The 27596-nt window shown below is 55.1% G+C and overlaps 2 protein-coding genes across 10 annotated transcripts in view; one reads left to right on the plus strand and one right to left on the minus strand.

Annotated features, from left to right (window-relative positions):
- The window catches only part of Tmprss6 (transmembrane serine protease 6), a 30802-nt gene extending 18215 nt beyond the window's left edge, over nucleotides 1-12587 (plus strand). For all 3 annotated transcript variants that reach the window (XM_038344150.1, XM_038344153.1, XM_038344151.2), the window contains exons 10-18: nucleotides 105-214; nucleotides 5608-5753; nucleotides 6081-6179; nucleotides 6880-6993; nucleotides 8129-8245; nucleotides 8501-8669; nucleotides 9678-9949; nucleotides 11499-11635; nucleotides 11875-12587. In XM_038344150.1, the coding sequence (XP_038200078.1) occupies nucleotides 105-214; nucleotides 5608-5753; nucleotides 6081-6179; nucleotides 6880-6993; nucleotides 8129-8245; nucleotides 8501-8669; nucleotides 9678-9949; nucleotides 11499-11635; nucleotides 11875-12033 (1323 nt within the window). In that variant the 3' untranslated portion in view covers nucleotides 12034-12587. The remainder of the gene's footprint in view (nucleotides 1-104; nucleotides 215-5607; nucleotides 5754-6080; nucleotides 6180-6879; nucleotides 6994-8128; nucleotides 8246-8500; nucleotides 8670-9677; nucleotides 9950-11498; nucleotides 11636-11874) is intronic.
- A 1172-nt stretch (nucleotides 12588-13759) lies between these two features.
- Nucleotides 13760-23779, minus strand: Kctd17 (potassium channel tetramerization domain containing 17). 7 transcript variants are annotated; one of them, XM_038344157.1, is made up of 9 exons: nucleotides 23567-23779; nucleotides 22373-22481; nucleotides 19705-19796; nucleotides 18873-18968; nucleotides 17312-17437; nucleotides 16067-16160; nucleotides 15829-15903; nucleotides 15390-15477; nucleotides 13760-14563 (listed from the first exon to the last, which is right to left on the minus strand). In XM_038344157.1, the coding sequence occupies exons 1-9, from the start codon at nucleotides 23753-23755 to the stop codon at nucleotides 14494-14496; spliced, it is 939 nt and encodes a 312-aa protein (XP_038200085.1). In that variant the 5' UTR covers nucleotides 23756-23779; the 3' UTR covers nucleotides 13760-14493. The 7 variants fall into 7 exon arrangements, with proteins under 7 accessions (XP_038200085.1, XP_038200084.1, XP_041911726.1 ...); XM_038344156.1 differs by lacking the exon at nucleotides 15829-15903; XM_042055792.1 differs by lacking the exons at nucleotides 15829-15903; nucleotides 16067-16160.
- Between the last annotated feature and the right edge of the window lie 3817 nt (nucleotides 23780-27596).

Genomic DNA, 27596 nt, shown 5'->3' on the forward strand with positions numbered 1-27596 from the left:
GCCTGCTGGGATGGTGGTAGTTGTAGCGTGTTTATCTGAGGGGCTGGGTGCCCCAGCTTGGTCATACCCTATGATACACGTGATGACCTGCCCTCCTTTCCCAGGTACCCTCTCTGGACTACGGCTTGGCACTCTGGTTTGATGCTTATGCACTGAGGAGGCAGAAATACAACCTGTTGTGTACCCAAGGCCAGTGGGTGATCCAGAACAGGAGGTAACTTTCTTCCCCTCCCCCTCCTTCACAGGGACCTCAAGCCCCCTTACTCCTGCCCGGCCTGGGAGATAGGAGAGTGAGCAGAGGCTGGGGCTGGGCAAGCCTACTGTTCTGACTACCTCCATTGTCCTGACCACCCCCACTCCAGCCCAGCTTCTCTAGATGCCCTGTAGGCTTCAGACAGGTGTCTTATACAGCGATCTCAGTTAGAGCCAACAGAGATCCGCCAACTGTGGGGAAGGGGTGCAGGGAGCCTGATAGCACACAGAGGCACCGCTAGCCTTTCCCCCACCCCCGTACATCCAGAGGACCTCATCATCTTTGGTGCTGTTGGCTTCCACAGGGACAGTGGTTCTCTGGGTGGCCCTGGACACTTGTGTTCCCTGCAGTATTTGCCCTGTTCCCTGCTCCTACCCTTGGCTTCCTTGCAAGGAAATCTCAAGCTAAGAACATCCTCTTGGGAGCTTGCAGGGGACAGAGGGAGCTGAGGCGTGAGGTGTGTGTGTTGGGGGGGGGGTGGAGTTGGCCAGAAAGATGAGGATAGACGGTGCCCCAGGGCCAGCAACTGAGGACACTGCTATGCCCCGTTTACCTGTTGGTTGCTCTTATTCTAGATAGAGTGGCAATGCTTGCTTTTTCCAATTCCTCAGGACGGTGACAGAAAGGAGGTTAAGATGCCCAGGCTTGATGTGGGCCTATGCTGTTGGGGTGACAGGCTCACTGTGACATAAGCCAGTGACGTCTAGGGAATAGAGGTATCTCCCACCACCTGGAGGAGGGTGCTGTCATGGCTTTCCTTCTCTATCACAGAGCTCCCTCAGCCACTGCCCACACTGAGATTAGCTGGTCTCTTGCTTGCTCGTCAGAGCCTAGGTAACCCTGGCATTGGACTTCCGTGACGGAAGGAGCTGTGTTTTCAGTCATGACCCCTCCCTGAGCCATGTCTCTATCTCTGAGAGTCCAGAAGAAGAGGGGACAGCCTTGGGCTTGGCACCCTCTTGCACCCTGTGCCCCTGGCTATCCTATTAGTAGAGGCTGGTCCTGTGCCAAGTGCTCAACATAAGCACCGGTTTCTCTGGGGTCACCCAGATGGGTCACAGTAAGGCCACTCCCAGTGGTTACCAGCTCCAGGTAGGAAGACTGGTCCTCCAAGCCTGGCTCCTGTGCTTCCTTCTTGGGCACTTACCTCTTCCTGCCTCAGGATCTCATCTCAGTATGCTGAGGCTTGGATGGGCTCTGAGGATGGAGTTCTTACCTAGCATGTTGCAATCCCTGGGCTCCACCCCAGTAATCTCCAATAACAATCATAAAAAACAAAGGGCCTGCAAGTAGGCTCAGTGGGTAAAGGTGCTAGCTTCCCAGCCCCCTGGGTTCAATCCCCAGAACCAACATGGTAGAAGAAAAGACCCGACTCCCAAAAGTTGTTCTTTGGCCTCCACAGACTTGCTGTGGCAAATGGGAAGGACCTTTCTACAAAACAGAACCAAACAAAACAAAGGGCATGAGACAATAGACCCCTTCTGCTGAAGACTAAATATGATGATAGATAAGAACGTACCAATCATAATCATGATTAACTGGCCCTTACTCTGTGCCAGGCAGGCCTGAAAAGGGGTTATGCGCATCCCACAATCTAGCAAGGATGTCATGCTGAGATCATGTCTCTACCTGTTTTCCGTGACTATAACCAAATCCCCAAGGCAGGGTGGTTTATAAAGAATAGAGGTTTGCTCGGCTCATGGCTATGAAGGTTGACGTCTAAGAACATGGCATCAGAATCTGTTTGGCTTTCTGCTAAGTCATGCCATGGCAGATGGGGTTACATGATGAGGCAGAGCCAAACTTGCATGACAGCGTCACTCTTGCGACCGCCCATCAGTGCTTCTTATTCCTTTATCTGTTAATTCATGAGTAGATTAATGCATTCATCAAGTACAGCCCCTGACCCAGTCACTTTACAAAATGTCCTTCCTCCAAACCGGGTTTCCAAATGTAAACTTCAGGACTGTTGCCTGGGACCCGGAGGCTGAGTCATTTGCCAAAAGCCCCTGTGGCTTGTGACATCATCACTGAGCTCAGGCAGCTGGGGCCCCTGGAGCAGGACTGCCAGCTGTCTCTGTCCGTGTGTGCGTGCACACCTGCGAGAGTGCTCACTCTTGTGTGATGTGTCCCTACAAAGGCTCCAAGCAGCCTATGGCGTGCTATCTCTCAGGAGAGCCGTTCCTAGCCAGGGCACCCGCCTGTTGGTGGGACAGGAGGCCATCTCTGTTGCTCTCACCAGTTCCTCTGAGAATGGCTGGAAAAGCCCCACCTCGTCTCAGCCCCTCACTCGGGATGAAGGGCCTCCCCAGATCTCCTGGTCCTAGGTCATGCCTGGTGGAAGGCAAGGCATGATGGGAGCAACACAATGGAGGCCTGGGGCCCTGGTCTCTGGTTACTGTGGGCTGATAATGATATGTCACTGCTGGGAAATTCTCTGAAGAGTGTGTCTTGGAAAATCTGCTGTGTGGGTAGCTGGGGCCTGAGAAGTGGAGGAGGGGAGAGGGAGACCAGGTCCTTTGGCCCAGTCATTGAGGGGTGCAGTTGAAAGGCGACTGACTCAGCCCCTGCCCCCAGGTGCCAAGGGAGCCCTCCCACTGGCTGGTCACCCTTGGCCCCCACACCATCCACCGTTTTCTCTCAGCTCTTCCTTACGCCCTGGCAGGATCCTCCAGTGGCCTGTAGGTGATGGAGAATTTTGTCCATGTAAGATCCGGCTGCTGGCTGCTGGGTTTCGCAGAACCTCCTCGCTGGGTGCTACCGCAGTGACGGCTTCCCCCCTTCCAGGAACCTGCCCTTACTTCCTCTCCTGTGATGTCACTCTCCTGTGACCTGCCTGACCCTTTCTGCTAGCTCCCAGCTATGAGATAAGACCCATGGTAGCCCCCTGTGGCTTGGCCTGGCTCTAGGTGGCCCTTCTGCATCCCTAAGGCCCTGTGGCCAGTGCCATGTGCTGTCACCTTGTGTCAGGTGTCACTTTTCCCAAAAACCAGTTTTCCAGATCTTCTTGGAAACACCTGCAAGGAGGTGGGGGTCCTCAGGAAGGGGATGGCTGTCGTCTGCTTACAGTGCCACCACTGCTCCCAAAGTCACACAGCTTGTCAGGTGACAAAGTTACATCAAACTAAGCTCTACAGTGCTAGTCAAATGTCCTGGCCACCACAGAGCCAGCCACTGTCCCTTCCTCAGTCTGTCTCTCTGCCTTCCTTCCTTCAGCTTGGCCCTTGTCCTTAGAAGAAGGCATGTGCCATGTGAGGCCCGGCCCCTCCTTCCTCTGTCCCTCTTCCCCATGCTTCTGCCTATCCACCCAGCATCTCTCCAACCCCTCTGTGGGGTACGCCAGATTGACAGGGTACTCGCCGAGCACCTGGCTAAGTAAACCCCAAGGGAAAGACTCTCCCCAAACTCAGAGGGGTGAGACAGCAAGGCAGGCCACACAGGGCTCCAGGACCTTCTGACTCTAGCACTTGGTTGCTGAGGTGAGAGGGCCTGGTGGACAGGAGGAATGGAGGGAAGGAATCTCAGAGGGCCATGCATGGGAAAGTGTCATATGCCTGAATCTTACATTTGTTCAGGGATGCTCCAAGTCGCCCTGTTATCTTCCTGGGACCCTTTCTAAGTATAGCAGTCCGTAATAACTATGTTATCATAACTAAAACACAAGTTTATATAAATAACCCCCTCAAGACACAGTGGGGGTTTCCCTTAGCCTGGGCCTGGGCTTGCTCTAGGGTGCCCCCTGGTGGTACTCATCTTGATTAGAGCGCCTGACTCTTCTTGACCCAGGCCAGCAACCTTACTGATGCAGGTTAAATGCCTGAGTCAGGAGTTAAACCTGAGAAGTTCAGAAATGTGTGCTTCATCGGTTCCCTCTTTGTTACTCATAGTAATCTGTGATCGGAAATACTTAAGTGGAAAATTCAGAAGCAAACCTGTTTCATTAGTTACCGCTCTCTTTCAGAGCCTAATTTACAAAGAGAGACTTAACTTTGACAAGAGTATAGGGAGAGCACAGTACAGGTAGTTGGCACTGCCTGGAATTTCTGGTGTTCATGGGGGTCTGAATGTCTCCCCATACATGAGGGGAAACTACTGTGATTCCTTTAAAATGTGTGCTTTAATGTAAATAATGTTTTTGAAAAATCACGCTTCCCAAATGCACAGCCCACTTCCCAGGGTCGTCCTCTGAGGATAACAACGTAGGATTTTTATCTTTTTGTCCACAAGAACCGATGTTTCCTTAGCTTGAAAAAAAAGGGGGGGAGGGGCAGTGGCATAAAGGGCCAGGCTTGCTCCGAGCACCCCCTGGTGGTGATCCTTTCTGTGATGAAGCAGCTGTGTTCTGAGATTCTCAAAATGCTTCTTCTCAGGACCCCTTAATTTGCCTTGAAATGATGGGGCACTCCAACATTTAGTGGCACAAATATAGAATCTCCAAATCTTTAGAAGATTTAATGACTGGTTTAATAGTCCAGGTCTGGCACCCTCACACCCCTGTCTGACATCAGTTATGGGGTACAAATCACCTGTCTGGAGAATTCTACTGGGTGAGGTGAGAGATTGGGGGAGGAAGGGCTAAGCAGCCTTAGAGCAATGACATTTAGAATGTCTTTTAGGCCCCCTGAGGTCTCTGGACTGCACTCTGAGAACTATGAGCGGGTGTGAGGCCACACAGGCACCTGAAGCCAGAGTCTGACCAGGAACCTGATGGTGAAGGTCAGGGGTCTTGGGAGCTTGGTCTCTAGAGCACCTCCTGCAGGGAGCTCGGTTGGAGGGGCCTGAATTCTTGTTCTACCTTGTACTGCTCCTCAGTCATCTGTCTGTGGGCTAAGGAGGCCTGCCTGACTGGTCAGTGGGTTGGCCAACTGTCTGTAAACAAGAAGGTCAAGCCCCTGTGTTTGGTGGGGAGGTGAGGGACAGCAGTCTACAGAGAGTTGGCCAGCCCACTGACCAGGCAGGCCCTCCGCCTCTGCAGAAGCCTTTTGTAGACCCCAAGGTTGGCAGGAATGATGGTTTTCCTTATGGAACAAGGAGAGAAAGTGAGACTCGGAGGCCACCCTCAGAGCTTCTGGGTGACTGGGGCTAGAATCTGGACTGAATTTTATCCCACAGGCAATGGGGAGGAGCCACTGCAGGTCTTTCAGCAGGGATGTGACATGAACAAGCTCCTTTCGAGAAGATGACTCTGGGACGGAGCAGGCAGTCAGCAGAGGAAAATCAAGACCGAGGGGGTGTGGGTGTGGCCGCTTCTGGCTGCCTGGTCCTCATCCTGTCTGTGTATAGGGACCCCAGCTCTTCCTTCTCTTGGCTGGGAAACCACTCCATGTGTCTGAGCCATCCCTGGTCACTCCTAGGCTGTGTGGCTTCCGCACCCTCCAGCCATATGCGGAGAGGATCCCCATGGTGGCCTCGGCTGGTGTCACCATCAACTTCACCTCCCAGATCTCCCTTACCGGCCCTGGTGTGCAAGTGTACTACAGTTTGTACAACCAGTCAGACCGTAAGTAGGGTGAGGGAGGGGAGCTACTCTGCCCCTTTGCTGTCCCCAGATGTGCACAAGCATTTATGAGGCTAGACTACCATGAGGGTGCTGTGTGTGTGTGTGTGTGTGTGTGTGCGTGCGCGCATAAGGAGCGTGCACTGGGCACACAGTTCCATGTATATCTTTGTGTGTGTCATATGGATGTGGTTTTGCATGGGCCATGGACATAGGTATTGGAGCAGGTATATGGGTACCTGATCACGTGTGAGGATATAGATTCATATACTTCATGCCATGTGTCCTAATGGTACCCTTCTGCTTTCATGGCTTCCCGTGGTTCTCCAGCCTGCCCTGGAGAGTTCCTCTGCTCTGTGAATGGACTGTGTGTCCCTGCCTGTGATGGGATCAAGGATTGCCCCAATGGCCTGGATGAGAGAAACTGCGGTGAGTTTCTCCCCTGCCCTCCAGCATTGATTTAACTCTACCCCATGAGTCCCCCTTTATGAGCACCCAAGAACCCAGGGTTCTTTTACTGTGTCAGGATGGCAAGGAGGCAGCATAGGAAAGTAGCCTCCTCGGAGCCAGCCCCTGAGGCAGTGTCCCTCAGCTCAGATTTCTCCCTTCATCACAGGCAAATACGCCAGTTATCTGTCCTAGCTAGTCTTCTGAAAAATAACCAAGAGGGGGAAGGAAGGACCAGGTAGGGATGGTTTGGGGGCTGGGACTGACAGGGAATGGGATCCAGGGTAGGAATCCTGTATCTTTCTCTTTGAATGGGGTCCTCATCCCTCTGGCCCGAGGCAGGAATTGGTGGTCTCCAGACTAGGGCTTTTGGGAATAGTTGTGAGAAATGCCAGCCTCTGCCCCTAGACCCACCACCCAGGCATCGGAGCGCTATGGCATCTGGGCTGTCATGCTCCGCGCTTGCCTTGTGTTCTCAGTCTGGGAGGAGAGAACCAGAGAAAGACATTTCGTATTTGACCCTGAATGTCTGGGGACCTCAGACACATCATTCATGTCTGTCTCCACCAATGAAACGGGGCTTGCCAGGATTGCTTTCAGAAGGATTTGTGATGGCAGACACGTGATACAGGGAGCATCTGCTGCCACTGTAAAGCCCCAGTCTGGTCCTCTGTGCCCACAGTCTGCAGAGCCATGTTCCAGTGCCGAGAGGACAGCACGTGCATCTCACTGCCTCGAGTGTGCGACCAGCGGCCTGACTGTCTCAACGGCAGCGATGAAGAACAGTGCCAAGAAGGTAGGGGGACCCTGCCCAGGGTCTCCAAGGAGATCAGAGGGAGGTCACAGCAACACCTTCTACTGCAAAGGTCTCTGTCTTCTTGTTCAAATACCATCAACCCACTGTACCTATGACAGCATGATCAGCTGTCCGCTCAGAAGTCTGTGTATCCATCCATCCATTCACCCAACTATCCAACATCCATTCAGTCATCTACTCACCCGTTATCCAACTGTAATATCATCCATCCTTCCATCCATCCATCCATCCATCCATCCATCCATCCATCCTCCCTTCCATCTATTATCCATCCTCCCTTCCATCTTGACTTCTGAATCACCCTTTCCATCCGCTATTTCACATAACTGCATGTTCATCCATCGATCCACTGACCTGGCAACCATCTCTCTGTATACACAACTATCTCCCTAGGAGACCACTGTTTCCTCCACTAGTCAGCCAATCTGCTAGCTACCTGGTCATCCATCCACCCACCTATCCAACTGACAAACCAATCAATACTAGCAGGCTACCAAGTGATGGGCCAGGTGCAGTGAGGGGGCAAAAATAAGACAACCGTGATGTGGCACCTGCCCTCCAATGGGTTACCTCTTAGTAAGAGGATGTGACAGGTGACCAAAAGTCTTTGGGACACCACGTGTGGTAGTGTGGGAAGGATGGGGGCATGGGGAGCATCTTAGATGTAAGCTTTTAGCTGGGCCCTGCAGAGAGATGGAATTTGAACAGGCTGGATGGAAGGAAGCAAGGAGAGGCACAGAGCAGGTGGGGTTGGGATGTCCATTAACAACAAAGAGGGGAAGAGAGTCTTTGACTTCTGAGGAAATGTAGCCCTGCTCTTGGGTCTGTAGTGTGATGGGAAAAGCATGGTTTTGCTTTCAGGGGCATCATGGGAGTGTGAGGTCAAGCAGCTCTAGTCTGAGAGGGAACACAGCCTCACTATCAATGGGACCAGGCTGCATGGGGGTGGGAGGAGACCCTAGAGGACACCTGGGGAACCCTTTGGTGTGACTGAGGCCCCTCCCTAGTCTCCCAGCCTCTCCTGGTGCCATTTTTTTCCGGGTCTCACTTTGGAAGGCTCCCTCGGGGCTCAGAGACCCACCTTCGGTGGCCTGCCTGGTCCCCTCCATCCCAGGAGTGCCCTGTGGGACATTCACCTTCCAGTGTGAGGACCGGAGCTGTGTGAAGAAGCCCAACCCAGAGTGTGACGGACAGCTGGACTGCAGTGATGGCTCAGACGAGCGACATTGCGGTGAGCCTGCCCGCTGCAGCTGTGCATGAAGACCAGGCCTTGGGAGGGGGCAGGGATACTTGGGGGGCTGCGGGAGGGGAGTGGCACCATGTGCCTGTTCTGTGCCTATCTGTCTCTATCACCTCTTCCTGAGCACATCTCTCCTTTCCCCCACATCTCTCCATCATTTTCCTTTGTTTTCTGTCTCCGTTCTCACTAGCATTTCTCCCTCCCCTCCTCCTTCTCTGTCCACCCCTGGCCCTCTCCCACCCCTAGACTGTGGCCTCCAGGGCCCCACCAGCCGCATTGTGGGCGGGTCCGTGTCCTCTGAGGGTGAGTGGCCATGGCAGGCCAGCCTCCAGATTCGGGGTCGACACATCTGTGGGGGTGCTCTCATCGCTGACCGCTGGGTCTTAACGGCAGCCCACTGCTTCCAGGAGGACAGGTGAAGGGACAACACAGGGCCTGGAGGTGGGTGGAGGGAAGGTCACGGGAGGTACAGTGTGTGCAGACTGCCCGTATGCAGACAGAGGAAAGGGTAGAGAAGAGCCCCTGACTGGCTGCCATGACATGTGGGATCTGGTCTGGCACCGCCCCTAATATGTTGTGTGTTGCTAGGCTCGTTGTTCAACCTTTCTGTGCTCTCCTCTGGCTTTAAGTTGATGCCACAATCATCTACTCATCCTAGTGACCCAACAACTGTGCTCCTCCTACGTGTCAGGGGCTGCGCTGGACATTAGGGAGGTTGTAGAGGAGACAACTGCCCAAGCTGGTCACAAGCCATATCCCCTACCATAATTTAAACTGTGATGAGGGTGCTGGGTGGGACCAGGGAAGTTCTCGGGGACATCTCACTGGCCCTCAAACCTCTTTCCCTGGTAAGCTGAACCCCTTCCAGTCCTAACCAGATTTGAGCCCCAAACCCCTCAGGTCCCTAGAACAGAAGCCAACTCTCTTGTGTCCTCCATTGGCTTCTCAGGGCCTCTTTGTCTTCCCCAAGCACACTGCCCTGTCCACCTGCTCTTCTTACCTCTCTGCTAATTTCTTCACATGCCACGTCACTGACCTCCCCCATCCATTTCCAATCTGCAAAGTGGGCTACAAACAGGGAAGCACTGGCCCAGGCTGGCACTGGGCTCTTCTTATGTGTCTCATTAGAATCTTCTAAGAATATAGAAGTAGAAAATGTTCCCATTTTGCAGATAGCAGGGCTGAGGCCTAGAGAAGGTCAGGCTTTGCTAGGGAGAGATGAGGCTGAGGGTGGAGCCCGTGGGAGAACCCAGGCATGTATTCAGTCAGCTCTGTACACCAGCCAGGGGTTTGAGAGAAGGGAGACTGTGTAGAGGGAGACAGGATCCCCGACTCCAGGGGGAAAGCTGGCTGCTGCCAACCGGGTCTCTGGACAGGAGACAAAGCAGCTGGGCTATGATGCCTTCCCCTGCCTCCCACCCAGCATGGCCTCCCCGAGGCTATGGACCGTGTTTCTGGGCAAGATGCGGCAGAACTCACGCTGGCCAGGCGAGGTGTCCTTCAAGGTGAGCCGCCTGTTCCTGCACCCGTATCACGAGGAGGACAGCCATGACTACGATGTGGCCCTGCTGCAGCTGGACCACCCTGTGGTGTACTCAGCCACCGTGCGCCCTGTCTGCCTGCCTGCACGCTCTCACTTCTTCGAGCCAGGCCAGCACTGCTGGATCACGGGCTGGGGAGCCCTGCGAGAGGGCGGTGAGCAGGGGCAGGCGGCGGGATCTGGGGTGTCAGGTGCAGGCTTGGAGGAGGGCTGTCAGGGTCCCATCTCCAGGCCCTCCAACGTTGGGATCAATGGGACTGGACTTTATTAAGATAGAATCTGTAATATGGCCCGTGGGTCCTGCTACTGCCCTCCTAGCTCTCCTTTGCCTTGGAAGGTACTGAAGAACTTAAGTAGGAGGCATAGGGGATAGGCAGGAATGCCACAACTTGGCTGTATGAGCCTTGGGGTGGAGGGTGGGGGTCAGATGGGGCTCTTAATTACTACAGACTGGATTGAAGGGAACATGTTACATAAGCCACTCAGTCTTGGGTGGGCATTATGGCCCCATTTTCTTGAGAAAACCGAGGCTGGGTCCCTTAGTTACTGAAAGCCACCCAATCAAGGGATCTGAAACAGGGACTCAGACCTAGGACTGCCCTCTCTCTAGAGCCCAGAGTTTTCTGCTTCTGCTGCTAGAAAGGGTCTTCTCCCCTCCTGGCCTTAATGGACAGGAGCTGCCATCTTTAGAGGCTCCCCCCACCCCGTTCTGCAAACACAGGCTTGGCAGGCTTAACTGCAGAGTCGACTGCAACCTTGGCTGCTGGTGATTTACCACCCGGAAGGAGAGGCAGGTGTGGTGTGATGCTGGGGATTGAACAAGGGCCTCCCGTGTGCCAAGACAACGGCTCCACCATCCAGCTGCACCCTGGCCTCTGCAGAGATAGCTTAAAGAGGGGGACGCTGAGGCTCAGAGAGGGGACTTGGCTAAGATGACAGAGACTTTTTTTAAAGCAAGGGGTTCTCACTTGGCTGCTCACACATGGGCACCTACTATGTGTCAAGTGTTGAGGCAGACATGGGGCAGGAAGACGAGAACACTCTTATGATGTGAGCTACCACAGGCAGGAACAGGAAACAGCCCCGAGGAGGCACCTGGAAGAGGGGTCTACACTGAGCCTGGATGACTGAGCTGTTCCTGGCAACCAGGTGTTCCTGATGACCTCACAGGTGTCAGCGAGAAAGGCCTGAGGATGTTAGCAGTTCCCAGCTGGAGGGGAGGCAGGTGTGGCTACAGGAGGGCCTTGGAGCAGGCGTGCCTTGAAGGCCACCACAGGATTCAGGAGGAGCCTCCCCACCTACATCTTAGAACCAAAGGGGCCTCGAAACCCCAGTGGCTGGCCCAGCCCTGGACGGGTGGATTACTATCCCATAGTTCTCCGGGACAAGATCTGGGCTGGACAGCAAGGGCCACTAAGGAGTTAAGAGTTCACTGAGGGGTTCGTACATATATTTGATAGCATCCCCCTGGGGCTACAATAGAACAGAGGGAGTCTGCCCGAGCCTGGATGCCCTTGCAAGGAAGGAAGAAGGGGACAGTTCTAACAGGCTTTTCAGGGGGCAGAGGTGAGGGCTCGGTCATCACAAGCCATGCAGAGGAGCCAGCAGTGACAGGGCAGAGCGGGAAGGGCTCCGGCGAGGTCAGGACGGCCGCAGTGGGAGCAGATTCCTAGCCCCTTTCATTTGCTGCTGCCCTTCCTGCAGGTCCCAGTAGCAGCACCCTGCAGAAGGTGGATGTGCAGCTGGTCCCTCAAGACTTGTGCAGTGAAGCCTATCGCTACCAGGTGACCCCGCGCATGCTCTGTGCTGGCTACCACAAGGGCAAGAAGGATGCCTGCCAGGTAACAACCTGCGGTGTCTGGGCCAAGGGGAAGATGAGTGTAACCACTTTACAGAGGAGGAGCCTGAGGCCTTCAGAGAGCGAGGGGGCTGCCCATGGCTGCACAGGCACATAGCAGACCCTTGAAAGGTCTTTGGCTCTGCTCCTTGATGTCTTGAGACCTTGGGCCTGGGTCATACAGGGAAGGACTGAAGGGGGGGCCTCCCCTGAGGCAGTCATGCCTCTCCACTCCTCTTTCAGGGTGACTCTGGGGGCCCGCTGGTGTGCAGGGAGCCCAGTGGTCGCTGGTTCCTGGCAGGGCTGGTGAGCTGGGGCTTGGGCTGTGGCCGACCCAACTTCTTTGGCGTCTACACCCGTGTCACACGTGTGATCAACTGGATTCAGCAGGTGCTGACCTGAGGAGCTGCTCTACAGAGCTGGACCCACCTCCAGCCCAAGTTCAGGGCACCCACCCAGCCAGGGCACAAGTATTCTGGGGCGAGTGGCCTACCCCAGTGACAGCACAGAGAAGGCATGCCAGCTGGGGTCAGGATATCGCCTGAGGTCCAGGGGCCAGCCTCTGTTGGCTTCACCTCTAGCCCTTTCTCCTTCTAGCTGTTCCCCCTCTTTCCTCCTCCTACCATTGTTTTGGGGTGGGGTCTGGTGTCAATGATGCTGGCTCCCAGTCTGTAGGAAAGTAAGATTCCTTCCCTACTTGGAGGGAATTGACTCAGAGAGCAGATTCTGGCCTGCGAGGCCCCCGTGTACTGCAGATGGGTGGGAAGAAGGTGCCTCTATCAAGCAAAAGCCCTGGGAGCCCTTGAGACTGCCAAGTGGGCCACACTATAAGCCAAACCATGGGGCAGCGCCAGCTGCAGGTGCCTGCTGCAGCTCGGTCCGCTCCGGGGCCCTCCCTGCCATTCACTGGAGGACCTCCATCTGTTCTGAAAATAAAGCACTTGACGAAGCCCCGATGATGCTCTCTGAGTGACCTCACATGCCTTATGCCTGTCACTGGAACAGATCTGCTGCTGGATCAACCCCTTGTGACATGTCCAGAGGCCACTATGGAGAACAGTGGGAGGGGGGACTCAAAGGCAGGTAAAGGTTTTCTGGACGAAAGGAAAGGGCCAAGGGTATATAGCCCTGGATATCGGGGCATGCAAGGAATGGCAAGCTGGATACAGCCAGAACAGAGGAGAAAAGGGGGAATACTGCAGCGGGGGCTGCAGGGAGGTGAGACCCGAGAATGAGCGGAGGATTTGACCCGGGGGCCATGGGAGCCACGGCACGCTGGAAAGCAGAGTTGCTTCACATCTTACAAGCAGCACCCACACCATGTTGGGGGAGCTGGAGGCAGGTGACTGGCGATGAAGTTCAGGGAGAGAACAGCGATGAGTGGAGCAAGCCATGGAGGTGAGCTGGAAGATTTAGGGCACAGGGGCGCCCTCTGGAGGCAGTAGTGATGAGTGGCACATGCACAGAGCTCTGGAACTGACCTAGCGTGAAAGCAAAGGGGTGGGGCCAACCATGAAGCTGCAGGAGACACTGGGGCCTCTAGGAAGGGAAGGAGCCAGGCAGATAGCGAGGGCCTCTGGCACAAAATGGGTCATATGGCAGCCCTCTCCCAATTCCTAGCCCTAGGGGGTTAAAATAGGGGTCCCACCTATTCTCTATTAAAATTAAAACAGGTGGGGAAGGAGAACTAAATCTTTCAACAAGCCTCTAGCTGGCTCCCGAAGAGCTGGCAGGAAAAGTGGGCTCACCTTTCGGGACTGCACGTCCGCAGGGCTGATGTTTTCCGAGCTGTGAGCTGGCAGGAGGGTGCCCTGGCCCCTGACCAGGTGTAGGGACATCACTGCTAGGTGTAGGGACAGTCAGAAGCTGGCGGCCCAGCTTCACAAAGGGAGTAGGATGCGCAGGCAAGAGGGCAAGGTGATCCAGCAGAAGTGGAGCAGTAGCCCAGGGCTTAGGCTACTGCAGGGCAAAGCAGGGAGCCTCAACTCTGACTCCTGGGTACAGGACTTCGTCATACACTCAAGAAAGTGACAACGGCAGGGGATTTCAGGAAAAGTGGGTCTACCACGCCTGAGTTTAAACCCTGTCCCCAAAAGTGGCCCAGAGAAAGAGGGAGGCAGCCAGGCCGGCCTGTTTGTTCAGGTTTATTTCAGGGTGAGTGGGACACAGCTGACAGATGTGTGCCCATCCCAGGAGGTCAAGACGCGGAGGGGCAGCTCAGCCCCTTTCACACCTGTCCCCTCCTCCACCACATGTTCCTGGGCAGCCTCAAAGACTCGCCAGCGCACTCTGCTGCCAAAGGCATGGTGGCACGGGGGAGGGGCAGCCAAGGTGATGCCAAGTCTGTAGCTTCCTTCCTGCTTGGCTAAGTCCTTGCACTGTTCCCCACCAGTATCTGAAGCCATAACATCCCACTTGGGGGCTAAGCCAGAGTGCCTCCCCCCAGAAGGTAACGACTGCAGCCCCAGACACTTAGGGCTTAGGAACCCCATTCCTCCCGGGTCCTCACAACACCCCTGTGAGGTAGGTGGGAGGAGGAGGGGTGCCATGGAGGCTGCAGGAGGTGCTATGACTGGGCTGGGAGAGAGTGTATCTGCCATGCAGCAAGGGGACCCAGGCAAGGGGACAAAAGGACCTGGGAGATATGGGTGGGCAGTGCCACACTTTGGCCATGGGCAGGTGACTCTGCCTGGAGACCCCAGGGCCCACCTCAAGCCTTCCAAGGTCCCAGAGGGCCCCAGGCCTGGGCCGGAAGGCAGGATTGGGTCCCAGCCCGGCAGATGCAGGCAGCAGTGACAAGGGAGAGGGCAAGTCTTCCTCCTCGGGCCGGGGGCCCACCCCGTGGTACAAAAATAAAGGATTTCAGATCGGAACCCCAAGTCCCTGGAGGTGATCTGGGGGCTCACATCCGGGTGCCTCTGGCTTGTAATAGCTAGAAAATAAGAGAGGAGAGGGACAGAAGGAAGAGGAAAGGGGGTCAGAAAATCAGGGTGGGGGGTGAGGACAGGGTGATGCCAGGACAGGAAAGTCGAGGAGAGTGGGGGAGGGAGGGAGAGAGAAAGGCAAGTGAGTCCCAGGCTGGCTCTGGAGGAGGGGTGGGGCTGAGGCCCAAAGGAGGCGGAGTCAGGACCGAGGAGGGGAGAAACTGCCAGTCTTGGGCTGGTGGTGGCAGCCTGGTGAGGGGACAGGGATAGGAGGAGCTGATCACTGCTTTCCCAGGCAAAAGGGGGCCACCGGAAGCAGCTGTTCGCCCCATCTTAGAATCCAACTGTGGCCCAAAGAGAGGCAGTGACTTGCCCAAGGTCACACAGGGAGATCAGCTTGACTGGGGGCTATGGTCACCCAGTTAGAGATCAGGTCTTTTCTTGCCATGCTCCAATCCTTGGCAGGCTCTTGCCAGCTCATCAGGCAAGGGACACCACATGTGGCCTGGCCACCCACTCCACAGAACTAGGGGACACAATACCCACATGCAGTGTTGCACGAGCTTCTAGACATGCGTGATGGGGCAGAGGCGCATGGCTAGTCCTCCCCTCCCCTGGCCTGGCTCCAGTGCTGACTGACTATAGGCAGGCAGATGTACAAGAGTCTCCACCTCTGTACTTTTTCAGCTCTCAGGGCCTCACCCCAAGCCCAGATAAGTTGAGAGACTTTGGTGGGTGGAGAGAATCAGCCAAAAGCTCGGCTCAAGTCCAAGGACAAGATATGAGCACCCTCCTTGCTTCCGCCCCTCCCTCCAGCTCTGCCAGGCTACAAACCAGGGGCGGCAGCTCTGGGGGCGGGCGCGGGGCCGAGGAGCTCTCACAGCAAGCTCAGGCTTGGGTCTGGGAGGGTGCGGACAGGGACCTGCAAGGAGGAAACGTGAGGAGGCAAGCAGGAAGAGTGGGGCCTGTGGCCAAGGCCAGCCTCAGAGGTGCCCTGCTGGGTTGGAGGACATAGAGCAAATGCGGCTACGCCCCTCCTCCCCAGGCCAGGAGGCAGAAGGGGCCGAAAGGGGCACAGGAGGCGGCAGGCAGGATGCTTGGGGATGCAGGGCCAGGGGGCCCGGGGAGAGGGCACGGGAGACTGGGACTAGGGCAGCCCCAGGGTGGAGACGGGAGCAGGCGGAGAGGAAACCTGGGCAGGGGCAGAGAGGGAAGAGGCAGGGTGCAGATGAGATCCAGGAGGAAGAGGAGGTGGATGAAGATGAAGCAGGACCTCCAGCAGGAAGCGGAGGAGGAGGAGGCGGTGGTGGGAGGGAGAAAAGGTTAGCGGGATCCTGAGATGACAGGGCTGCAAGAGAAAGTGAGAGAGGGATGGTTATGGGCGAGGCGCCAGGCGCTGAGCTAACCCTGGTGGCCCGCCCCCGCAGTTCCCGGCGGCAGCTGCTCCAGCAGGGAGAGGGCGGGAGGCCCGGGCTGTCATTAGCAATCGTCCTCTTGGGGGCGGGCTGCACCTTTCTCCTGGGCATCCGCCTCCACCTGCACCTGGGCCACCTCCACCTCCTCCACCTCCTGCCGCCGCTGCTCCTCCAGCTGCTCGTCCGTGCTCTGCGCACCCGCCACCGATCAGGGAAGAGAGAGTGGAGACACTGACGAGGGGGCGAGGTTGCGGGCGGCTGTCCGCAGGGACCCCCGACCTCAGGACAGAGGGGCAGGTGGGATGAAAGGGACCTCTGAGAGAGGAGGGCTTCAGCCAAGCAGCTGGTGCTTCCCTAGCCCAGAGGGGATGCTCAGAGATCAGCCAGGCTGCTGTTAACAGAACCCAGCTATGGGGAGGGCTCGAAAAGGAGCCACTGGGCTCCTGGGAAGGCCTTACTTTGGGAGGCTGGATCCAGAGCAGGAAACCAAGGTTGTCCCAGGGCAGTCACCAGCCAGATCTAGATGCCAGCAACAGTGTCTGGCAGCCTGGGCCAGGTTGGTGACACAGGGAGGCAGAGCAGTAGGGCATCCTGCACTCTTACAGGAAGGAGCCAGCCACTGGCATTGGGGGGAGGGGAGGGGTGGTAAGGGATCACAGCAGGGCTGGGTGGTGACACACAGGAAGCCAGAGTTCCTAAGACTCCTGCACATGGGCACAGCGTCCACCTTCCCAACCTGGATCATGCCTATGGTGTGGGCCCTACTATAGGCCTAAGGGTACTGGACCCTACTCAGTTCTGTCCCAAAAGCTGGCTGCCAACTTGGGAGATTTCTGCCTAGGCCAGAGCCCATGGGGCTCCTGACACCAAGCTACCCAAAAGGCCTGCGGAAGGGTAGGACTGTGGGACTTCCCCATCCTGACCTAGGCTGACACTAGACAGTCGCTGGGAAGCCAGGAGTTCCGGTGTGGAATCTCCAGAGTGCTTACGAGCCACTTCTACCTTCACAGAGAATACTGCAAAGATGTGAGAAATGAGACAGAGCAGCACACCACACCTGGGCCCCTCGCTCGGCATGCTCTGCCTCGAGCTCCAACACCTTTCCCTGTGGCCTCATGAGTAAGAGGTGTCAAGCCCGCCGCCCTGTCTGTGCCTTGCAACGGCGCTACCTGACTGCTCCCCAGCCTGGGCCAAGGGTGTGAGCTGACTGGACTGTAGTGGCATGGGATGGATGGCATTGGCTGTGACCATGACCATGAGCGTTATGTGGGTGCAGCAGGAGGGAGGACGGAGCAGCAGAATGGGGGAGAGGTGCTGTCTTCGCGTAGAGCAGGGACTCACCTTGGTCTTACGGCTGGACTCGGAACTTAGGCCGTGTGGGGAGCTATGGAGTTCCTTAGACACCACACACAGGAACTCGGCCTGGTCCTCGCTGCCGTAGTTATAGGAAGAACCGATGTTCACCAGCTGGAGGAAGGGTAGGACTCATTACCCTCCTTGCCAGCAGAGGGCAAGAGAGATAGCAGTCTACTGGAGGACCCACGCTAGCAAGCTGCAGGCCAGGGGCCCAGCCCAGGAGCCTTCCACATCCTCCCTGGGGTCTTACAGATTTGCTCACACCATTTCTAGGTTTTCTGAGACAGGGCCTCAGATTCATTATGCATTTGAGGATAACTTGACTTCCTGCCTCCACCTCTTGAGTGTAAATGTGGTTCTCCTGATAGGGCACTGGTGCCGATGGAGTCCTACCTAAAACTAGAACTGATGGAGGAGTGTCTATATGTTACTTTCATTGGTTAATAAAGAAATTGCCTTGGCCCTTTAATAGGACAGAAAATTAGGTAGGCGAAGTAAACAGAACAGAATTCTTGGAGAGAGAAGGCAGACACTTCAGGCAGTCGCCATAGGCAGTCATCATGCTTCTTCTCTCCAAGATAGACACAGGTTAAGATCTCTCCTGGTAAGCGACCACCTCGTGATGCTACACAGATTACTAAATATGGATTAAAACAAGATATGATAATTAACCAATAAGAGGCTAAAACTAATGGGCCAGACAATGTTTAAAAGAATACAGTTTCCGTGTAATTATTTTGGGTAAAGCTAGCCTGGTGGCGGGACACAGCCCGCCATTTCATCAACATAGAACCTTTCCTGATGGCTCTTCTCAGCTTCACAAAGGTCTTGGGAAGAGGGTACCATGAGCTCACATCCCAGGATGCAGAGGCTGGGAGAGGAGCTGACTTGCTCAAGGAGGAGGAGTGATGGAGGGCAGGGCTGGAAGACAGGGGGACCTCCCGTCCTTGCTGGCTGGTTGATCTTCCTCACCATGGCTATCCTGGAATCCTAGCCTTCTGCTCCAGTCTCCCTGTGGGAAGAGGCTGGTGGGCTAGGTGCGTAGGGAACTAGCTCATCTCTTCTCTTGTTCTCAGGGCAGACTGAACCTTGAGTTCATGGGCCGGGGGGGCTCTATAGCTCTAGAAACCCAAGAGGCAGAGTATGGCCACATGGCTGATAACAGAAGACTCCTGTGGTGAGCCATATATGGCCTGGAGGCACGTACCTTGGGACACCACCACCTGGGGCTTCCAGGAAAGAGAATCACTGTGCATGCCTGTCATGAGCCCTGGAGGTCAGGCTCAGGGTACAGCAAGGATTACATTCAATTCTGTGGTTCTGGTCTCCTATACCTGAGCTGCCCCTGAGGACAAGACCGGCTGCTGTGCAGATGCCCAGTGACAAGTGTCCCTTGCCTCCTTCTCAGTCCGCCTGTGCCCAGCAGGCACTTTTCTAGTCTTGCTTAGTTCCATTTAAGAAGACTCTGGGTTTGGGCAGGGGGAGGGACTGGAGACTGAGACTGCAGGAAGGACAAAGCTTAGGGTGTCCCTTGTACCCAACCCACCTGCTCGAAGCGCCAGCCATCGGACATGGTGGACACCATCTGTGTGAGCTCCTCCTCCTGGCACTGCAGCACGCGGTACACATGCTTGGGGGGCACCTGTGGGTCAAAGGGTCACATGGAGGGCACCTCTAAGGGCACCAGGCACCCAGCTGCTTCTTCCCACATTGTATAATCCTAAGTGGAGGGCAGGAAAGTTAGACCAGGGAGGAGGGAGCCATGGTCTGAATATCTACTGTGTGCCAGATGCTTCCCTTGCAGGACTCCTCCTTCCGAGACTCTTAGGCTCTCAGAGAGGTTCAGTTACTTGCCCAGGGTCACCAGCTCAAGGGTGGGAGAGCCATATGTGGAATATGGGCGATACAAGAGGGAAGCTGGGAAGGATTTGGGGAGACTGGGTTACCAACCAAGTCAGACCCTCACCTCTTGAGCCCCTGTGGTTGGGAGGTGATGTCTCATCCTGTCCCCCAGAGGCCTGGGGTCTGAACTCTGAAATGCCAGCCCCAACAGCTCATGGGTACCTACAGGAGACTGCCTGACTCCATGAGGTAGACTCATTCTGTATGGCCTTGGGTGGGGTTGAGTGGGTGATTGTACTGCTACTGGCATCCTCTGTGAGCAAGGGTAACCAGGCAACTTTGAGCATCTCTACTTTCCATGGAGGAAAACAAAGAAGGGCATGATAACCTTTGGTCACACACAGCAGGAGCCAAGTCAGGGGCAGATCCCTAGCAGTATATATCCAGGGTGGGGCTTGCTGAACAGCCTGGAAGGCCTCCCCCTCCCCTTCACCCCCTCCCTTTCCCTCCATGGGTCCTGGTTCCTCTCTCCAAACCTGGGTCACTGTGTAGTCCTTCTCCTCCATCCTGTCTTTGATGATTCGGATCAGGGGGCCGATGTTGTAGAACTCAGCTTCCTCCAGGACCCCTAGAACACAGAGCAGCTGGTCGGTCACCTCTGCTGTCTCCACACCCCACTCTCCTTGCTCCCAGACCCACTTCCTGCTCTGGTCACATTCCTAGACAGGGTCTAGGAGTTCAGGGGTCGAGAAAGAGGGAACATTTCAGATGGAGGGATCTGCTCGATTGGGAGAGTGACTGGCTAGCATGTACAAAGCCCAGGTTTGATCCCCAGCACTGCACAAACCATGAGTGTTGGTGAACACTTGTAATCCTAGTACTTGGGAGGTAGAGGCACGAGGATATCCTTTGTTACCTAACATGTTTGAGCCAGCCTGGGCTATATGAGACCTGGTGCAATCCAAACAAAAGGGCTGAGACGCCACTCTTCAGCCAGTCTCATCTCCTGTGCTGCAGTGAGCATGTGATCCAGGACTGTCTGGTGACCCTGAACGTTTTGGGCATCAAGAGAGAAGGTTCGTTGGGACTGTGTCCTAGAATACTACAGCGAGGGCCTGGGCCACCCACTGTATGTCCTCATTCATCAAACACATGCGAAGTACCAGGCCTGTTGCGTTATGATACTTGTCAGAACTAGAAGTGAATACTTTCATTATGTCCACTGAACAACCGGGGAAACTGCAGCTGAGAAAAAAAAAAAAACAGCTTATTCAAGGTCACAGGGCCTGTAAGCCGCAGAGCCAAGGCAAGCTCCACTTTCAGAGCCCTGAACCCCTCGCTAGAAGTAAATTTTTGGGCACTCCCAGCTACCACTCATATCTGCTGATAAAGCTCTTGTGGATTCATCAGAGGTCCTGGGACATGAGGGACACAGGTATCACTGTGTGTTATAGACTGATCTTCAAGATTAAGTCAGTCATCCCTCCTCCCACTCAGTGAAGTGCAAAGAGCTCTCAGGAGTCTGGACTACAGGAAGTCCCTGCAAGATGTGGGCAGCATGTTGGGCTCTCTGGGGACAGGGACCATCACAGACTGTTATAGCCTCTCAATGCTAAACCTCTGAAACCTAACTGCCATGTGATGGAGGGACTCTGGTTGGGAGGTGAGGGGTCATGATGACGGAAATTTAAGGAAATGAGTGCTCTCTGAATGGTGGCTGACAGCCAATGAATCCCTCTGTCTGCGTGGAGCTGGCAGCAGGGGAAAGGGTCAGGCCTCTAGGCTAACACATTGACCCTGAATCCCAGCCTACCAAGTGGGAGGGGTCAGCGGCTGTTGTCATTGTCCCCGAGCCTCTGGGACTTCCTTACAGCAGCAGGAACTGGACCAGAGGTCATTCTGTTGGTGCTCAGCCCATACCTGCCCGAAGGGACAGTCTGCAACGACCACTGCCTGAGTGACAGAAATCTCCCAGGCCCTGGCTGAGAGAAAGCTGACAGGCATCCAACTCTAAGCTGTGTACCCCAGGCTGTGAGACACTCTCGTTTGCCTTTCCACTGCCTAGTGTGGTAGGTGCAACTGCCACTAGACTCCGTAGACCCAGAGAGGTTAACTAACATTTTCACTGCCACACAGCAAGTTCCCTCCTGAAATCCATCTCTGCAGATACTCCCCCATGTGAAGACGTGAGAAGAGCTTTGAACGGCAAGAACCTGTAAACAGGTGTTGGCTGTGATGCAGCTGGAGCGTGAGCCTCCCTGAGGGACCTGCTCCTGAGCCCAGGCCCCACCCACGTGATCTCTTCCCCTCAGACTGCTAGGCAGCTAGCTGGAGGCTGGGCAGAGTGAGCTACCTACAGTGAGCTCTGAGTATGATCTTCCTGTCCTTTGGGGGGGGGGAATCTTCAGATCACTGTACCCCATTGGGGTCAGCCAGAGAAGATCACTGCCTAGAGCAAGGGCTGTGTAAAACACCCACAGATTCACAGGGCCCATCTGCAGTGCCAACACCACTCTTTCGAATGTGGGTCATGATGCCCATTTTGTAGGCACTAGTGGAGACCCGGAGAAGACGGACATGTCCAAGCTGGTCTGGCCCGATCCAGAGCGACACTCAAGAGTACAGAGGAGAGCCGGTGTGAGGATGGCTGTAGTCCCTGCCCCTGGCCTATTCTCTACACTGATTCTAAGTCAGCTGGGCCAGGATATGAGCCTCCACAGGCCTGGGAAGGGCAAAAGCCCTACCAAGAACAGCACCCCAACTCCCCCACGAGCCACTGGGCTGCAGAAGCAGCCAGCTTTGGGAACTCCACCCAATGGCTGATGGCAAGACCCTGTTTGGGAGACACAGAATAAGGCAAAGGCGACCCCAACTCTTCTCCCATCCAGCCTGGAGCATCACAGGTCACACCAGGCCTTCCTGAAGGCTTGGGAGCAAGGTCATTCCCAAAGTCAGCAGAAGCCTTGGCTCCCTGGCTCCTCTTCCATTTCCACATCACTTCCCCAACAGCACTCAGTGACAGCTTGGGTCTGTCAGATTGGCAGAGACCTGGAGAATGGGACCCCCGCTGCAGGACAGGCAGAAAATAATGGGGGAAAGTAGATGCCACCCTGACTACAAGAATGGTTTTACGCCTCTCTCCCCCCCCACGAAGGCTCTGCCAGGCTCCAGAGAGCCCCAAACCAGCACAAGGAACCAACTCACCCTCCTCAGCCATGTCCTTGTCCAGCACCAGTTTGCCATGCCTGAGGAAGTTCAGTATGGGCCCGAAGTAGGTGGGGTCTCGGTCAATGAGGTAGGCCCCGGTCTCATCCTGTGGAGAAGACCATAGGAAGTGAGAGGGGTGTAAGCTGTCCCAAGCCCAGACCCACGCATAAGCTCAACTCACCAAAGGCTGGGGAAAAGGACTGCAGGGAGAGAGGAAGGGGAATGAGATAGAAGAGCAAGACGCTGGGTTCCAACCCTGCCTCTGTCTTTTCTAGGCTGTATGACCTTGAGTCAATCATTTCGGCTCTCGAGGCATCTCTTCTCTCCCCCATAATCAGGGGCTAAAGTGTAAGCGTAGAGCGTGACCTTTTTTCTGAGTAAGCCCTAGCTCAGCACAGGACTCAGTGAATTTCCCTCTTGGGAAAGTTTTCTTCTTGGAGGCTGTCCCCCTGAGCTAACCCCACTATCCACCAGATGTTTGCAAGTTTCCCAAGAAGCTGCTCTCTGATTGGACACTTGCAGCCCGCAGGGAGGCAGGACTGGCATCAGTATGATCAAAAAGCAGGGGACTCACCCAAGGACACAGTGTGAGAGGGCCACAGAATGGGGGGTCAGGGGACTTTCACAAGCCAACTCCGGAGGCCTTGCACACGAGGAGGCCAAATTCAGAGCAGGGAAGTCCGTCCTACCCCCACTCCCCCCAGGTCATTCGAGGAGTTGGCAGGAGAGCAGGATGAGCCCACAAGTGGTATCTGTTAGGCCAGGGCTCTTTCCCACATTAAGCCCAGCTCCAAGACACCCTAGGCCTTCTCCACCCAGCTCCCTACACCCCTCAGCTACCCACACTCCAAGGGCGGGGGTAAGCAGCCGCATCGACTCCTAACGCTGGAGTCTGCCAGGGCAGCACGGCAGGCCAGGCTTGTCGGTCCCCCAGCACCGCCCCACATCAAGGGAGCGTCCCGAATCCAAGACAGCGCGCCAAGGCTCCAAATGGCCGTGGCCCGTGCTGTCCCGTTGCCACGGCAATGGGCACAGCTATTCCTCTTGGCTCTGCTTCCTCCCCGTCCTCCTGCCTGCGCTTTTCGTCTCGGGATCCTACGAAAGCTACACCGTCCAGGCTGGAGGCCGAGGGACATGCAGGCCGGATAGCCCCGGAGCGCGGAACCCAGACGCCACCCTCGGAGGGCTCACCCGGTCCGACTGCAGCTCTTCGCCTTGGCACAGGCGGCTGAGGAAGGACTTCTGCTCCCGACACAGCGTCTGGCGGGTGGTCAGGAACACCGTGCCCCCCACGTTCAGCCGCACCCACTTGCCCCAGCCGCCCCCGGCGCGGCTGCCCGCCCCCGCCGGTGGCGCTGCCTCCCCGGCCTCCATCCTCATCGCCAGCCGCGGTGTCTGCAGCCTCCCCTCCGCTGGCTGCGGGCGGGTACCAGGCGCGGGGGATGCCGGGAGCTGTAGTCTGGAGCCAGGGCTGGGATGCGCTGCGCCTGTTCTGGTGCGGCTTGGACAACAGATCCCGCCCCACATTACCTTTCTTGGCGCCTGGACACTTGCACTCTCCCTTTGGTCAGACTGCTTGGTTTGCAGAAAGCTAGGACCCTGTGAAAACAGTGAAATCGGCTACTCCCCACGTTCGTTCTTTGTGCGTGGGCCCCAGCTCAGGAATGCCTGACCTGAGAAGAACTTTCTGCCTCCAGAGATTCCTATATTTACCTATACCTACTTTTTAGTAGATGTGGGTGCATTTGTGCGCGCGCGTGTGCGTATGAGCGTGCGTGTGCTTCTAGGGATGGTACCCAGGGTCTCTGACACGCTAAACCACACCAGCAATACTTCTTTTGGTTCCATATGTGGACCACAGGGATGACAATGAGTCACCTCTACCTCCTAAACTCTTTGAGGACATGTAGTTGGATTTAGAGCTGTCTGGACATTTCTGTGTGCCAGAAAGCTATGTGAATATATATATATATATATATATATATATATATATATATATATATATATATATATGTCATTTAAGCCTCCAGCAGCCCTGCCAGGTTGGCACCACTGAAACAGTGGTACAGATGGGCTTCAGAAGTAAAGGGACAACAGTGCATTTCCATACTAGAGTCTGTTTCCTCCGCTTTTCCCAGGGCTGGCAAGGATCAACCCAGGCCTCCCACATTAAACCCAAGCCTCCTCACCCATCTTCCTGCACCGCTCAGCTGCCCACGCCCCAAGGGCAAGCTGAAGCAGCCGCATCAACTCCTTTCCCAGTTGGAGTCAGCCTGGACAGCAGGGATGAGGGAGATGAGGGGGATATGAAGACAGCCCTGGTTTGTAGGGCTTGTGGGGCTGGTCACAAGGATCACTAGTCTGCAGGGATGGAGAGAGGTGAGGGTGGATCAGGTGGGACCAAGGACAGAGCTAAGTCAGGAGAGGTACTGGCTTCCCCGATGCCACCTGCTTCCATAAATATGATAGAACTGAAGCTTGGTGGTGAGGCACCTGGTAGCCTGCACAGGTCTGTTTGCAAGATGGGGAAAGGAAGCTGGGTGGTGGTGGCACATGCCTTTAATCCCAGCACTCAGGAAGCAGAGGTGAGTGGATCTCTGTGAGTTCAAGGCCAGTCTGGTCTACAAGAGCTAGTTCCAGGACAGGCACCAAAAACTACAGAGAAACCCTGTCTTGAAACAAACAAACAAACAAACAAAGATGGGGGAGGGGAAGCTGTGGATACCCCCTCCACAGCTGCCTCTCCCAGCCCTTGAGGAGTGTGGGCTGCACCACAGGACTGAAGAGACACCAAGGCTCTCAGCAAAGGAGGAAAGGCCTAGGGGTGGGGCTTTGGGGTTGCTCACTCTGGCACTGGTGTTCCAGAGGATTACTGGGTTGGGAAGGGGGAAATGGGGGAAAGCTGTGGTAGAGACTCTGTTTCTTGCTGTTCCCCTCTCCTTGTTGCTCCCGAGGACGGGTGTCCCTTTCAGGACAACACAGCAGGTACCAAAAGTACCAAAACACTGGACATGACTCAGGGGATGGCCTAGTTTCACTTTCTGTTGCTGTAATACAACATCCTGCCAAAAGCCAGCTCGCGAGGAAAATTGGCTCACAATTCCAGGACACAGCCCTTTGTTGTAGGGAACCAAAGAGGCAAGACTTGATGCAGCTCGTCGCATCCACAGGCAAGGGCAGGGAGAGAATGAGCGCATACATGTGCAGCTCACTTTCTCTACTCTTACACAGTCCAGGACCCAAACCCAGGGAACGGTGCCATCCAGAGCAGGCTAGTTCTTCCCACATCATTGAATGCAATCAAGACAGTCTCCTACAGACATGCCCCCAGGCCAACCTGATTTAGGCAATTCTTTATTAACCCTCTTCACAGGTGATTCTAGACTGCTTCAAGTTGACAGCTAAAACTCACTATCCCTGGCGAGGTGAGTGGAGCAAACCCTTTGTAAGGACGGGGAGCAGGTCCTCCTCCAGCCAGGGTCCTTTTATAGGTGCCTGACCATAGACACCAAAAGCATTCAGCAAGGACAAGTTCATCAACCACTGTGTTCTCAAGACCACGCTCTGGGCATTCTGTCATCATGGTATCAGCAGGTACTGTTCGCTGGGGGCTTGTCCTGGTTTAGGCGGTAGCCACACGTGGGTTGTCATCATTCTGGGACTCTAAGACACAGATCTTACTTCCCCATGCCTATCTTACAGTAGGTAAAATGAGGCTCAGAGATTGTGGGCTCTTCCCAGTCCGTGTTGGAAGGGGCTGTAGAGAGCAGAGCCAGCCTCAGAGTTTAGTCTCACCAACTCAGAAGCCATATCACCCTTCCAGCCCCCATGAATCCTATGGCAATCCTGCAGTGGCAGTTTTAAGGCCATACTGCAGGTGAAGAGACCACAGTCCACACAGTTGGTTCAAGCAGACCAACCTGAGCCCAGCACAGGTCTGGGCATTCTCCCGTTTGTCTCCAGTCCTGGAGGTGTCAGGTGAAGGCTGGGCCAGTACCTTGAGGCCCAATAAAGAGGAAGGCTGGCATCCAATTTTCCCTCTTTCAGAGTCCCTATCTCTTTGGACACAGAACCCCTTAAACAGACACCTAAATTCTCCCCCTGTGCCAATGTTTTATTATTGGGACAAAATAATCCGAGTAAAATAACTTAAAAGAAGTAAGAATTACTCTTTTGTTCATAGTTTCCGTGGTTTACTAACTTGTTAGGGTCATGGGGGGGGTGGTGCAGTACTGGGGATTGAATGTAGGGTCTGCTCACCTCATGGCAGTAAAGAAGAGGGAGGGAGGAGAGAGAGAGAGAGAGAGAGAGAGAGAGAGAGAGAGAGAGAGAGAGAGAGAGAGAGAGAGAGAACACTCCAGAAACCAGGGATAAGATCTACTATTCTATTATTCCAAGGCATGCCCCATAATGACCCACTTCCTCTAGCTAGGCTCTACCTCTGATGAGTCCCCTCAGCTAGGAATTCATCAGTGGGTGAATCCATTGATAAAGCTAGTGGTTTCATACGCTGATCATCCTCGCTAGTGCCACTTGCTGAGGACTAAGTCTTCCCATAAGAACTGGGTGGGGGCACTTCATATCCAAACCACAACCCAGCTGAAGTGACACCCTCACCAATGAGGGTCACAGCCAGAACCAGGTAGCAAGATCCAAGTCTCCTGGACAGCCAACAGTTGCCACTGCATTCCGTCCCGCGTCTGTCTGGGTTTCTGTCTGGCCTGTTTCGGGTGGGAAAACAAGGTGTACTCGGAGGGTCTTCACCGGATTCTAAGTGGAAAGGCCCTTAGCCCTTCTCCCCAAATGACTCTCATGTGTCACTGGGTTCACTGAGCACCTACTGTACGCCAAGATGGAAAGCTGGAGATGAAGATGTCAGAGCTGGCCCCTGGTGGTCTTCCTGGAGGGATTGCTAGGCTCAGGGAAAGTGGATTTAAGAGGGTTAGATGAAACCCAGAATCCAGGCAGCCTACCTGCAATCCTGCTTTGTCATTTCTTTGTGGTTTATTTGCTTGGGGTCTTTTGCACGCTTATCTCAGCCTTCCTCGGAAGATAACTGGGAGACACCAAACATTCCTAAACAGAGTGTCTACAACACTTTTCCAGGATGGTGGCTAAGTCTCAGAAGAGTCTAACCTTAAACCTTAACCTTGCTAGCTGGTTCCACTGCCCCCTGCGGGCCCATCTGAAGCTTTTCCATGGGTCCGGAATTAGCAGGAAA

The sequence above is a fragment of the Arvicola amphibius genome, chromosome 9, assembly GCF_903992535.2.
Source record: "Arvicola amphibius chromosome 9, mArvAmp1.2, whole genome shotgun sequence".
Lineage (NCBI taxonomy): Eukaryota > Metazoa > Chordata > Mammalia > Rodentia > Cricetidae > Arvicola > Arvicola amphibius.

Bases quoted from the DNA above. Each gene is read 5' to 3' on its own strand.
- Kctd17 (XM_042055794.1), bottom strand. From the start codon at position 23,755: ATGAGGATGGAGGCCGGGGAGGCAGCGCCACCGGCGGGGGCGGGCAGC. The intron at 22,482-23,566 runs GTGAGCCCTCCG...TCTTCTCCACAG, and splicing joins AAGAGCTGCAGTCGGACCGG to GATGAGACCGGGGCCTACCT. The intron at 17,438-18,872 runs GTGGGTTGGGTA...CCCTTCCTCCAG, and splicing joins ATGGCTGGCGCTTCGAGCAG to CTGGTGAACATCGGTTCTTC.